The following is a 14553-nucleotide window of genomic DNA, read 5'->3' on the forward strand; positions in this document are numbered from 1 at the left end:
GAGATGAAGTGTTGGTGAGATGGTCAGGATACCCTGCCAGCTTTGATTCATGGATCCCTGCGGCTCATCTGGTCTTTAAATAGCCTGGCCTCCAGTCACCCACCGTCAGTGGAGCCTCCACCATCATGCAGAGTGAACCGATCTCAAGGTGCAAGGAGAGCGGCAAGCCATCCCCACGCTGGTGTTGCTTTGGCATGGACTTGCCACGAAGTGAAGTGGTGTTTTTCTCCCAAGTGTTTCTGATATATGGCGTGGTCATCATGAGCATGGTTCAGTTGGCATTGGACCACGGTGAGAAACAGTTGTGGACAGCTTTGTTGGCCAGTGGCTTGGGGTACTTGCTCCCACAACCCACGTTGGCGTCGTCGTCGTCGTCATCATCCACGTTGTCACCTTCCTCGACTGCATCTCCAACCCCCTCTGTATCCAGTCTGGTTCCCTAAGAGAGAGAGAGAAAGATGTCGGTGTCTGTGTTTTCCAAGCGGGACTTTTACGTGACCTTACCCAGCGATGCGTCCATGGATGTTCATCCCGACAACAAAGTGAATCATTATGAAGTCAAACTACCCTTTCCCATTCAAGTGAATCGTCAGGAGTGGGAAGTCGGCGTCAGTGAACTTCATTTCCCCATGACATGGTACAATGTGTCGTACCCCCTTCAACTGGTTTGTCCTTCATGTGAACTTGGAACGCATGACCCAGACTTACAGTTCAGCAGAACACGATGCGACCGTGATAGAAGAGAACTCAGGCATCATCAGAGCCGTCAGCGAAAAGGTCATTATTCCAGAAGGAGTGTATTCCAGTCGCCAACTGGTCCAGAGACTGAACATCCTGCTTCAACACACCTGTACACGGCTGTTGGCCAAGCATACGCAACATGTTTACCAACAGGATGCTCGAGGTCGTTTCACCGTCACCGTGAAGTACCCCAAAGAAGACCTCCGATTTGAAATGCGTGGCAAAACGCATGTCAACTTTTATGCTCCCACCCCGAAAGACATGTGCAGAGCCATCACGGGTTCCTCCTGCAGAACCTCAAGCCAACCTGACCACGATGCCACCAGGTCTGCCTACACCACCCAATTGGTGTTGCCTGCTCCTTTAGTACGTATGCTGGGATTCATACAGCTCCCCATGGTGGATGAAGCAGAAGAAATAAGTCAAGTCTCTGCTCAGCCTGTGCAAGTGGCTGTGTTTGATCGTCCTCTCGTCGTGGGTGAACAGGAAGCACACCATCTGGCTGGTTTTGATACCGTGTACGTCTACTCGGATGCGGTGGAAGATCAAATCGTGGGGGATACCATGGCTCCCTTACTGATGTATGTCCCCGTGTCGCGCCAGATGATGGAAGACAGCGTCGTGATCAAAACCCCTCAACACCTACGCTACATGGGATTGCGTCAGGGAACCACGGATGCCATTCGAATCTATTTAACGGATGACGTAGGACGTCTTGTGCCATTCCAGACTGGGAAGACCATCGTGACACTTCATTATCGTCCCCGTCGCCTGGGTACGCCTGAGACTCAGCATGGTAGGACACCAGTGTATCAGACTCCGCAGCGGTAGCGGCTTGGGTGGACAGCAGCGAGGAGGAGGCGGCTTAACCGTGTACCGAGGACGCCATTCATCAACGAGGGAGAGGTTTCGGTAACATCTTGGGAAACTTGGGACGTTCAGCACTCTCCATCCTCAAGACGGTGGGAAAATCAGCTCTCAAATCAGGCGTCAAGATGTTGCCGGGATTGGTGCAAGATATCAGTTCAGGACACCGAAGTGTGGGGGACAGTTTGAAACATCATGGGAAACAAGCCTTACTTGCCACCTTGCGACAGCACCCACCACCAGGATCACCCGCTCGCAAACGAAAACGGAAACAGCCTGTGGGATCCACCAAGAAACGTAAACCCTTGTTTTGAGAGAAAGAGATAAAGACCCACCCCGATGGGAAAGGAGTTCAGTTCAACACCAGACACCGTAGGGTCAAGACCTGTTGTGCAGACCTGTGGTCCAGATCAGCTGTCAAGATGATGCGCCGAGATGCCTGTGAATGCTCCAAGGCCCAACTGGATCTCTTTTCTGTGCCCCCTGTGGTGACGTCCATCCAAGAAGGTCAGTGGATTCGATACAGCCCTCTGGCACCTCCTTCGGTCGCGGGCCCCCTCCAATTTAACATTGCTAACCCTGTCAATGCCTACATCGATTTGAGCCAGTGTTACCTCCGCATCTGCCTCAAAATCAAGAATACAGATGGTACGAATGCAGTTCGTGATGGCGATGACGCACTCGCCGTGTCCACGGTGAACAACATGATGCATTCCCTCTTTCGTGAAGTGCGTGTGCAAGTGGGACACAACCAACTGGAAATTACTCCTTCCATGGGTACCTATCCCTACCGAGCCTATTTGGAAACGTTGCTGAGTTATGGGAAGGCAGCCAAAGGGACCCATCTCCAGTGTCCAGGATGGTACACCGATGAAGCTGGAAAAATGGAGGACTTTAATGCTGTTGCCCAGAATGCCAACGCCGGACTTGTCGCACGACGAGGGGTCATTCTACCCACCCGAGACGTGGAACTGACAGGACGTCTCCACTGTGACCTGTTTCTCCAAGACCGGTACCTGGTGGATGGAGTCCCCATGAAACTAGAACTGATTCGCAGCCGAAAGTGATTTCTACTTGATGAGTGCTGGAGACGTCGAGTGCCGATTTGAACTGACCAAAGCCGAGAGTTTACACGCGCCAAGTCAACATTGATCCTGCCATACGGGAACAACACGTGAAACACATGTCACCAGGAGTCACGGCCAAATATCCTTTGACCCGAGTCCAAGTCACAGCCCACGACATTTCAGGAGGAGGACGCGATTTCCACAAAGATCAACTGATTGGAGGCCAACTGCCCAAACGAGTGGTGTTGGGATTGGTGGACAATGATGCTTTTGCCGGCAGCAAGGAAAGAACCCCTACCATTTCAAGCACAACAAGCGTGACCAGTCTCAAGCTGAAACTCAATGGGCAAGAAGTGCATGGCACCGAAATCAAAAGCGACTTTCAGGACAACAGTGCCTCGCTCAAACAGTTGTACATGAACCTGTTCCGCAACACGGGACACCTGTGGCAAGAACATCCCTGCAACCTCACCTGGACGAATTCAGGAACGGATTCACCGTGTGGGTAGTGGATCTGACGGCGGATCTGGGCGCAGATGAAGGGTATAACTACCCACGACAGACGGGCAAGTTGGGACTTGAACTTCAGTTTGCAGAACCCCTACCACACCCCGTCACGCTCGTCTGCTACGAGGAATACGAAAGCGTTTTGGAAATTGATCGGTTCCGCAACGCTCTGATGGTCTAAGGATGGACGACGACGACAGTGGCTTGACGACCAGACACTTGAACGCCTACGTACAACAGGATCCCCTGCTGCGACCCCTCTACCAAGGTACCTTTGCCCGAGATCACTTTGCCACCACCGTGCTGTGTGAACAGCAGGAGGGACATTATCCTAAAGCCTACATTGTCAACACGGACCCCAGCCATCTCCCAGGACAACACTGGGTGTGCGTGTATCGTCCAGTACCAGGTGCCATGGACTACTTTGACAGTTATGGACTTCATCCCTATCAACAGCATCCAGACTTTCGGAATGTCATGACCTTCGCCAGATGGCTCCAACAACAGTGGAATGGCCAATCACTTCAACCCTGGTTCAGTGCCTCTTGTGGGATGTACTGTTTGTATGTACTGGCTCATCGTGCCCGTGGATGGTCTTTTGACGAAGTGATGGAACAGTTTGATCCCTCGTCAATGAAGAACGTGTAAGACGTTGGTTTCAACCCACACGCCTGACAGACAACAACAACAACGCTGGCCATGATCCACACCCCTGCCAAAGGACACAACCTTATCGTTCTGATGTGATGATGTTACAGTTCTGATGTTACAGTTCTGATGTTACAGTTCATACCGTTTGTAAACAAAAGATCAGGGACGCCCCTAATCCTGTCTCTTTTGTCAAAGTGTTCTTGTTAGCGGGGGAAATAAAACGTTTGAAAAAATGTCAACCTAGTGTTGTTGTTCTTGTTGTTGGCATTGGAATGAAGCTTTCTTTTGAGCGAGATGGATGGCCCTGAAAAGGGCCGTTTTTTAGAATGTACTTCACTCCAGGGACCACAGTGGGGTCATACATTGGCAGGGATGAATGGCCATCTTTGTTTTCACGGGGCACTTGCTCCCATGAGTCAAGCGCCTGATGTATGTGTCCTTCAAGACAGTGCCACAGTAGACACATTGGAAGGTACCACGATAGTCATCAGTCCCATTGGCGTAAACAGGCAGGCAGCCATGACATCGTTGGCACTTCCATGCCGGCAAGGGGGGTGGTGATGCTGTCTCCAAGGACATGAGTTCCAGATCCCAGTTTTCTCCAGACATGATTGCTGGTTGTAACACTGCTTCCGTCACCCCGCTCATCCTATATAGTGAGAGCTCACGATCATGACGTCAGCGGTGCCACGTCATCGATACCACGTCATCGACGACACGTCATCGCTGTCTGGTCGCCCATATATAAACTCCAGCATGGGTCAGTGAGAACTATCTTCATGCAACATGAATACAAGAAAAGTAGAAGTCATGCGACCGACGCCTTACAGGAAAAATTGTGGTAGACGGCAATGCTTGCGATGCAGCCCTACCTTACAAGGGAAGGCTGACATCAAAAGGGAAGAGGCAACAACAACACCTGCAGAACCGATACCCACAACGGTAACAGAAGCAGCGGCAGCCCCACCACCACCACCTACGACAGGAGACACGGTAGCGCCACCACCACCACCAACAACAACAACAACAACATTACCAAAATGGTCATCCCAGTGGCGCCTGATTATTTGCCATACCTGTTTTAAAGCGTATCCTTCAAATCGCTTTGATGTCGTGCCAGGAGCAGACTTCTACATATGCCTCTACTGTGGGGAAGGCATCATCAAGAGAGGTCAGCAACAACACGATGATGTGTGCCCCGGAAAATTTATTTTTCGGGGTCTCCAGCTCCTTTGTGAATGCTAACCTGGCTGACTGATTCACCTACCAACGGCCCTTTTCAGGGCCACCCACCTCGCTCGAAAGAATGCCACAATAATTTTACAGTATTTTAACCCAACTAATAATCTCAGTTGCTAATTCAACTATACCAATTATAAAATACACGCATCTACCAAACATATTCAAAACTTATAAATAATTCCTTTAAAAACTCAAGTTTAAAATAATGATAATTACCATTACTAAAAAGATCCTTTAATGTTTTCACTTTGAAATATTTATCACAAATGATTGATATACTTGCTGCCTGTTTTAATTACATTCGAACCTGGTGACTATATTCTCCTGGAGAAGTTGCAGTGCTTAATTTTCAAGTCACTCAACAGATATAGTGGTGGTTTGTATGATTAGGGAAGTCCTCCCTTAATGCTATGTCTTATCCCGACGCTTGATACCATGAATACAAACATTTTACACGCAGGTGTATGCAAGTCTTTTTCAAATATAACATTTCAACTGCATCACAGCCATCCCAGTAAAAAAATCAAATATGTTATGATTTGATTAAAGATTTAATCAACACGGCCACATGACCCACACAAGTTAATGAAATAACAAGACAAAACAAAATAAGGGGGGAAAACAAAGACGATACAAGAAAACATAGCAACATACCAGTCCAAGAGAAGCCATGACGTCCGAGTATACATGGTGGTTTCTGGGAGAGAAGGCGGCAGGTGAAGAGCTCCTGGTGACACTGCTGAGATGACACAAGCCTGTCTCTGTAACCCAGGTGTAAGCCCTACAACGAGTGATGTACCAACACAGAGACTGACACAAGGTGAAGCTCGGGACATGAATCTCTTTGAACACACCAGATACGAGTTGTCCAGAGATGACATTTCCATTCACATGCCCTACCATGTATAGAATCATCAATGTCATGTAGCCAAACATGTCTATAGCCCAAACTGTGTACACTACGAACTATAGCTGTCACCTGCGATGTTCCTCTAGGTATCAGTGTTCGTCAGTGACAATGTCACGACAAAGAGAAAAGTAATTATAACCCTTACCTCAAGACCCCACGTTCCCATGCGTGTTATCCAATCTCTGTAATTACTATTGATGTAACCGGAACTTCACTGATGTGTGTTTGTTTGTTTACTCAAGACATTAAACTTTAAATTACCCATTAACTCCATGGCTGAATCAACAGAAATGTGCTTCCCCGTTTCCATTCGCCTAGGGAACTAATCTGCTTTCAAATCCATTTTCGCATTGTCTGCTTACATATTATCATTAACTCTCTTTGCGCTTCCATTTACAAGAACAACTCTCACTTTAGTCTGAGGACTATTGTTTTCCTGAACCTGAAACCGTCAACAATCAGAAACTCCAGAATCTGTATGAAATAGCTTTGTTCGCTAAGATGATTGCAGTTATTGACAAGCTTTAGTTTCAATCAAGTACATATCAATTACGTAGAAATATATTGTCTTTCTATTATGTTGCCCCGTCATGACGACATCGTCCATAGGCAAGGAAACAGGGATGGATTTCCTGACAAAGGTTTGAGGCAATAAAATTGTTAAAACTGAATACTCTATGTTTGGGTAAAATAAGTTGATAGTTTGTTTATGGATTATCAATTATTGCGACCGTAAAACCTGCTGACAAATCACAATCAAAGAGTAGGATATTACTGACATTCAAAATTAGCATGTAAGCATTAAATAAGAGACCAATGGAGACTTACATTTCTTTATGCTACCTTCATAGTACCCCAGATGTATTTACACGCTTCCATTGGCAAGAACAAATCCCACTTCATCTGAGAAGTATGTCTTGTTCTATGTCTCTAAGAAATAGATATTTTCTCAGATAATTGCGTGAGTGAGTTAATATTTAGGGTTACATCGGCAATATTTCATCCAGACGAGAACAATTTGCATATTTTAACGCAATACACTTAGAACGGAAATAAACAGTCTTCGATGGACAGTAAAACTGCTAGGCTATCACAGGTCTTAAAAATGTGGTAAGCTGTCATAAAAAGTGTAACTACAGACAACAATACAATATCAAAACAGGCTATAAATCTCCTGCAACTGATGGCTGATCGTCATACAAGGGACCAGAGGGACTTACAATAACTTTCTACCTGCATGGGCCGAAGCTGGATTTACATCAGACAGACAATACTTTATTACCTTAAAAGGAATTCGTCTTGGTTCACAACATAAACAAATGACATTCCTATTCCATCCATACATCAAACTGACAAAAAATCTACAACGATAGACATACATTGAAAGATGCGGTATCACGTACTTGCTTCGGAGGACAATTGTTTTACGTTACTTCTCTCTATTTGATTGTACAGCCACTAACAATCAGAGTTGTTTATTCATTAACTTTAAGATGCTTGAGTTACTGTACATGATCAAACTTTATCATTTAAATCAATTCATTTAAAAAAAACAACTAAGAATTAAATGATGGCTTAAATTAAAAATATACCAGATGATTGCAATAACGGTTGTTATTTTTAGTGAAAGATACAACGATACTAGAATCTGTATCAAAACGTCGCATCTCCCGAATAAAGAAGTTGTTCTTTTAACGAATTCTGAATTCTACCAAATGTAAACTCAAGACTATACGCTTCTTTGATCAGGCAGATATATTTCGGTTTTCGGAAACTTTAATCAAATCGAGACCACACATATCTGTATTACTTGCCAGTTATTTAGTGTACTTGCTAGTTAGAATATTGATCTTCAGTGACTCATGCTTGTTGCTCGCGGACTTGGTTGACACATGTCATCAGTTCCCAATTGCGCAGATCGATGGTCATGTCGTTGATCACTCGATTTTCTGGTCCAGACGCGATTATTTAAAGACCGCCGCCATATAGCTGGAATATTGCTGAGTGCGGCGTAATATTAAACTCACTCATTCACTTTCCAACATTTTGCCCTGTCCTGAATATGATGAGTGAATGAGTGAGTGAGTTTAGCCAGCCTGACCACCCGATCCCGTTAGTCGCCTCTTACGACAAGCATGGGTTACTGAATAATATGATTACATCGTGCAAAGGTAGCGAAGCACGGATATCTTGTTCACGTTTCTAATAGTCTGAGGTCGGGCAGTGTGTGAACACGGTCAATGCTGAAGATAATATCCTGCTTTGTTATGTGGCTTTACAAAGTAAATATCCAAATGACGTCTGAGTGAGTAGAGTTGGAGTTCTTGAAAGGCCTTTAGAATTTAGAATACATGACAGTTCTTCAAAATTCAACGTGACATTTTTATGGATAACATCTTCAATCTACTTTTTTTTATCACGACTCTTCAGAGCTATTCCTTGCTCCTTCATCAGGTGATTGCTGGGAGATGATCTGAAGTAACGCATCTTGCATGGCAATATATTTAATGTAGGAATGGTGGACATCAGTTAAAATACCCGACCATTTTATGAATAATTCATAACCAAACGGAGGATATATTTTTTTCCTGATCGTTCTGACAATGTATAGATCAGATACAGATATATAACATAACATAAGGAATCAAGCCTAGATGAGCAATTATCACTCATACGAATGGAAAAAGAAAGAAGTTAATTTCCAGCTATGAGGTTACAAGACGAGATTTCTGTGAACGAATGCTACCATGTTTCAAGGACAATTGTCCTTGGTCCTGCTAGTTGGAGGAATTAAGTTAGTCTTTAGCCGTCTTCATGTCACTCCATGGTGATCGGAGGCGGTGAATCATATAAATAATAATAAACATGGCACAAATAGATGGCTCCAAACGTGCTTCATCAGAAGAGGATAATCTTTTCTGAAGACTGCTTCGAACAGTTGGTCTCCATTTGTAAAGGCCACTGCCTTTCACGGGACACTATTAGAGTTGAGTTGGGCTTTTCGTCACATCGGCATTATTTCAGCCATAAAGTGACGAGAACAAGTCTGCATCAATAAACATTGTAAGTACAGAGTCAAATGAGTTTTATTTAAAAAACATATATTCATTACATTGTCATTTAAAATCAGTGAGTGAGTTCAGATTTTAAGTCACATCGGCTATATTTCAGCCATATAGTGGCTATAAACAATTTATGAATTCACCATAAATACATATAAATTATAAAAAACCTGTCGACGAAAGACAGTAAAATCAACTGGAAAATATCACAGCACCAAGGAATAAAACTAGCAACTCTCTCTAAAATTGGATTTCAAATTAGGACACTACAGTATAAAAGTGGGCTATAGATCGCCAACAACTGAAGGTATATCACCATACTAGGGACCATGGGGACTTACATTAGTTTTGCTACCTGCATGGACCTTAGTTGGATTTACATCATCCCTTCAGCTGTCAGCAATTTTTGACAATCTAGACGTAAATTAAAAGAACATATATGCTACGATTAAAATAACAGTAGGTTTAAATCTACCTAGAATGTGTTGGGACTTACGTACCCTCTCAGGAGGACAATAATAACCCTTAACCCCCTCTTGAGGATACAGCCACTAACAATCTCAGTTGCTAATCTAAACTACCAATAATAAATTATGTATCTATTTACAAATCAGTCAACAAATCTAATTCTTTTTAAAATGCAATAATTAAATGAGAACTGACATTATTAAAAGGATCCTTCATAGTTCGTGATTTTATATAGTTATCCACTGTGATGGAATATTCAATGCAGTGGGGCAAGACATGCTTGATCGTGATTCTTTCATCACAAGGGATACAAAACGGAGGTTCCTCACCTTTAAGCAAATATTCATGTGTATATCTTGTGTGGCCTACACGACATCGTTGTATGATGACCTCTTCAAATCTGGACTGACAACCTAAGTAGGTGTAACCATTGTAGGGTTTTATTTCATGTAGTTTATTTATACCCACTTTGGCGTCCCACGCATTACATCACGGATATAAGATCTGATGACAGCTTTATAATCAGAGTATAGGATAAGAAGTGGTGTCACAGATTTGTTGAGTGCTGCCTTGGCAGCAAGATCGGCCATTGTGTTCCCAGAAATGCCAACGTGGATGGGTAACCAACAAAAGACGATGTTGTATTGGCCAGTAGCAAGATCATTATATAATTCAATAATTTCAATTAAAGGTGGATGTTTGCGAGAAGATTTTTAATAACCTGAAAGCACGAAAGAGAATCTGAACAGATTATAAATTGTTTGCATTTAGGGTGTCTTTGAATATATGTTAAGGCTGTAAAGATGGCGTTTGCCTCTGCTGTGAAAATTGAGCTGTGGTCTGGTAATCGAGAAGATATTGTTCTGGATCCAATGACACTGGCGCAAGCCACTGCGCCACCATCCGTAAATAAGGATTTGTATTTATTATTTTTAGTTTTTAATTGATTATATTCTTGTCTATATTGCAATGCATTGGTTTCTGACTTTTGAAACGTTATCAGTGTTAGGTCAACTTGTTGCCTCACCAATTGCCAAGGAGGAGAAGAAAGAAGATGGGAAGGAGCTATATGTTCTAGCTCAATGCCAGCAGAAGAAAGGAAAGGTTTCACTCTTATTCCAAGAGGTGGAACAAGAGATACAAATCTTCATAAAGAGGACGAAAGACACAGTTATATGCAGGGTTTGTCTCGTTGGAATATAGTTTTGTGATATACTCTAAAGTTAATTTTATACAGCATTGGCTAAGAGATGGCTCATCAGCCTCGACGTAGAGGCGGTCAACAGGTGAAGTTCTAAAGGAGCCAAGACATAGTCTTAGACCTTGGTGGTGGACAGAATCTAAACGATTTAGGTTGCTTTTGCAGGCTCCACCATATACGATGGCGCCATAATCAAGTTTTGAACGGACCAGTAATCGATATAGATGGAGGAGGGTAGCTTGATCCCCTCCCCACTTAGAATTGGAAGCAACTTTCAACAAGTCAAGTGCCTTCAGGCATTTAGTTTTAAGGGACTTGATATGTGGAAGAAAAGTTAAGTGTGAGTCAAAAATTAAACCCAAGAACTTGGTTTCCTTAACATCTTTGATTGGAGAGCCATTTAGAAACAGTTAGGGGTCTTTATGCGGTTTATATTTTCTACAAAAGTGTATACAATTAGTTTTTAGAAAATTTAAAACCGTTTTCAAGACACCATTTATTTATTTTGTTTAAACACAACTGCATTTGCTGTTCAACTGTATGCATATTTTTTCCACGACAAGAAATATTAAAATCATCCACGAATAACGATCCATCAATTGAATCGTTTAAAACTTTTGATAAACTATTTATCTTTTTTCATACTAAAGAGTGTGACAGACAAACTACTGCCTTGTGGAACACCCTGATACTGATTGTTATCATTAGACAGGGTAGAACCCACGAGGAACTTGAAATTGTCTGTCATTTAAAAGGTTGGCTGTAAATTAAGGCAAACGGCCTCGCAACCCAAAGTCATATAAATCTTTTAAAATGCCATATTTCCACGTAGTGTCGTATGCTTTTTCTAGATAACAAAAGATGGACACAGCGTGTTGTTTGTTATTTTGCAGTATTACAATTCAGTTACATCTGCAATCTTATTTACCACACAACAGTTTCGGTTTTTTTCCGCCACCTGCTCCAGTTATTACATCCGGTCATTGTTTGTACAAAACACACACTCATGAGCGAAACGAAATATTCCGCATCTGACAATACCGACACGACATCCCTCCCCCATCAGAGAAATGTAGTAATTACTGTATCCTTATAGCTTAAACAAATATTAACATAAACTGACAATTCTACAGAATCACGAAGTCTGGACAACTTGAGACAAATAACTAAGCATACCCCCAATACTCTGCTTTATGAACTCCAGCTCTCGTGTCTCAGTCATTATCAAAATATTCAGAACTGAAATTAAATGTTGCAAACTACTGAACCAGGTCAAAATATTATGAATACTTATGTCCATGAAACTGAACTCTCAGTCTATGCTGAAACAGTAAAAACTACCAACTTAACAATGGTTAAGCAATCAGATCCCCGATCAGTCAAACATAACAAAGTCATCAAATTTCTTTGGAACAGACTTCTGTCTATCAGACCTCCTTAGCCACTGATTAATATCCACTGTCTCTGGTTGGCTAGCTTTATTGTCATCAACTCGTTCACCGGTTTGTTCTGTCAGATTGTTCAGCTGTGACTGATATGGCTTCACATGCGAAGTATTACGCCTATACTGAGCACCATCCTTACTTTGCACAGTCACCATGTTTCCTGTCTTAGAAACAACTTCAACTGGTGTTGGGAAATAAGGTGTGTCTACCTTACTCAAGTGTTCCCTTTTAAGCAACACCTTGTCTCCAGGAACAATTTTGGACTCTGTAACATGGCGTTTTTCATCGGCGTACAATTTCGATGAACCTTTCTTTTCGGCGTCTCTGTCACGAACCTCATAGTCAATGGCCTCAGAAATCAAAACAGGTAACTTAGTTCTCATCTTCCTCCCGAACAACAGTTCAGCTGGGCTTTTCCCTGTTACAGTGTGGGGAGTTACACGGTACTGAGTGACATATACCTACAATGCCTCTTTCCAGTTTTCCTTTGTTGCATGTGCAATCTTTAATCTCTTCACTAGAGACTGAGTTTGTCTCTCCACCTCACCATTAGCTTGAGACCAACGAGGTTTACTCGAGGGGGTGTTCAACACCATTGTCTTTCAGATAGTCTCCCATCACCTCAGACATGAACTGAGAACCGTTGTCGGAGTAAATTGACACGGGCAATCCATGTCGTGAGAACATACTTTTGAGAACATCTACAGTTTTCTGTGCTGTGGTTGATTTCATCGCCTTGTATTCATAGTATCTACTATGATAGTCAATCACCACAAGAATCGATTCACCAGGTGGTAGTGAACCAAGGAAATCCATTGCAAGGTTTTCCCAAGGTTTTGTCTGAATAGGTTCTGGAGGACTCGACTGACTGACTGACTGAGTTTGGTTTTACGCCACTTTTAGCAATATTTCAGCAACATCACGGCGGGGGACACCAGAAATGGGCTTCACACATTGTACCCATGTGGGGATTCGGGGATTCGAACCCGGGTCTTTGGAGTGACGAGCCAACGCTTTAACCACTAGGCTACCCCACCGCCCCTCTGGAGGACTCGGTTTACTCACCAGCTGAAAACCGTGAATGTTTTGCAGAACCTTTCTGCATCCTTATCCATATTTGGCCACCACACCTTGGATCTCACGTTCTGCATTGTACCAGCAACACCAAGGTGTCCTTCATGTGCAAGTGACAAAACTCTGGGTCGCAAACAAACGGGAATCACTGTGCGATTACTCGCAACACCAACTTCCCTATTCTGCACAATTCAGAACTCACAAACACATATTGTTTCAATTCACAATGATTCTAATCACTAGAATCAATACACTGACGCACCATTTCCAACTCATCATCCGTTGCAGAAGCTCTCTCGACTTCTCGAGTTGTTACAGCCTGAGGAGTTGCATTCACTGCTACAAATCTCACATATTCTTCAGCACTACTTGACACAGCTTGAGGTTTCACTAACTGATCTCTCGACAACCTGGACAACGGATCAGCTATATCGCTCCTTCCTGGTGCATACACAACCTTGAAGTAGTATTGTTGGAGGCGCAAAACCCAGCGTTCTATTCGAGCACAGGGTTTGGACTTTGGTGAATATATTGCTTCTTGTAGTCTGTGACCAACTCAAATGATATCCCATATATGTACGGATGAAGCTTCTCACACGCCCAAACTAAGGCAAGAGCCTCTTTTTCAGTTCGTGAGTACCTGCATTCCACATCACTGAGCGAACGACTTCCATATGAGATGATCCGCCATGACGTATCCATCTGTTGCTGAGCAAGGACTGCCCAAAGTCCAACATGAGTGGCGTCCGCAATAACTCTTGTTTTCGCAGCTAGACAATAGTAGCCTAGGGTTTCACTACTTGCAAGGGCAGCTTTGAGCGACTCAAATGATTCAACTTGATCCTCTTCAAACACAAACAGCTGTTTTTTTCCTTCTTAGTTGTCTCAACGGCTCTGCTAGTGTGGCGTAATCAGGGATGAAACTAGAGCAGAAGTTTACTAATCCCAAGAAACTTCGGACTTCGCTCGCATTTCCAGGCTGTCTTGCACTCACAACAGCTTCAACTTTGTCTTTGGTGATATCAATCCCCTGATCTGACAAATGGTGCCCCATAAACATATACTGGACTTCTTGAACTCACACTTATCAACGTTTAAGGTTAAATTTGCTGATGAAAGTCTTGCTCAAGTCGTTTGTCATGCTCATCTGTGGAAAGACCATGGACAACAATGTCATCTGATATATTGGCAACCCCTGGGATTCCTTGCAGGGTTTTCTGGATTTCATGCTGATATATCTCAGGTGCAGCATTTATACCAAACAGCAGCCGCTTATACAGTCCAGAATGAGTCACACAAACTGTAATGTTACGCAATT

General features: G+C 43.3%; 1 protein-coding gene across 1 annotated transcript in view; it reads right to left on the reverse strand.

The window, feature by feature from the left end:
* Positions 1 to 6162, reverse strand: part of LOC124255666 (cell wall protein DAN4-like) — a 30530-nt gene extending 24368 nt beyond the window's left edge. The window contains exon 1 of the mRNA XM_046689562.1: positions 5730 to 6162. Within this exon, the coding sequence (XP_046545518.1) occupies positions 5730 to 6011 (282 nt within the window). The 5' untranslated portion in view covers positions 6012 to 6162. The remainder of the gene's footprint in view (positions 1 to 5729) is intronic.
* Positions 6163 to 14553: the final 8391 nt, after the last annotated feature.

This window comes from Haliotis rubra, unplaced genomic scaffold (genome assembly GCF_003918875.1).
Source record: "Haliotis rubra isolate DU_JTF1 unplaced genomic scaffold, ASM391887v1 Scf605, whole genome shotgun sequence".
Classification (NCBI taxonomy): Eukaryota; Metazoa; Mollusca; class Gastropoda; order Lepetellida; family Haliotidae; genus Haliotis; species Haliotis rubra.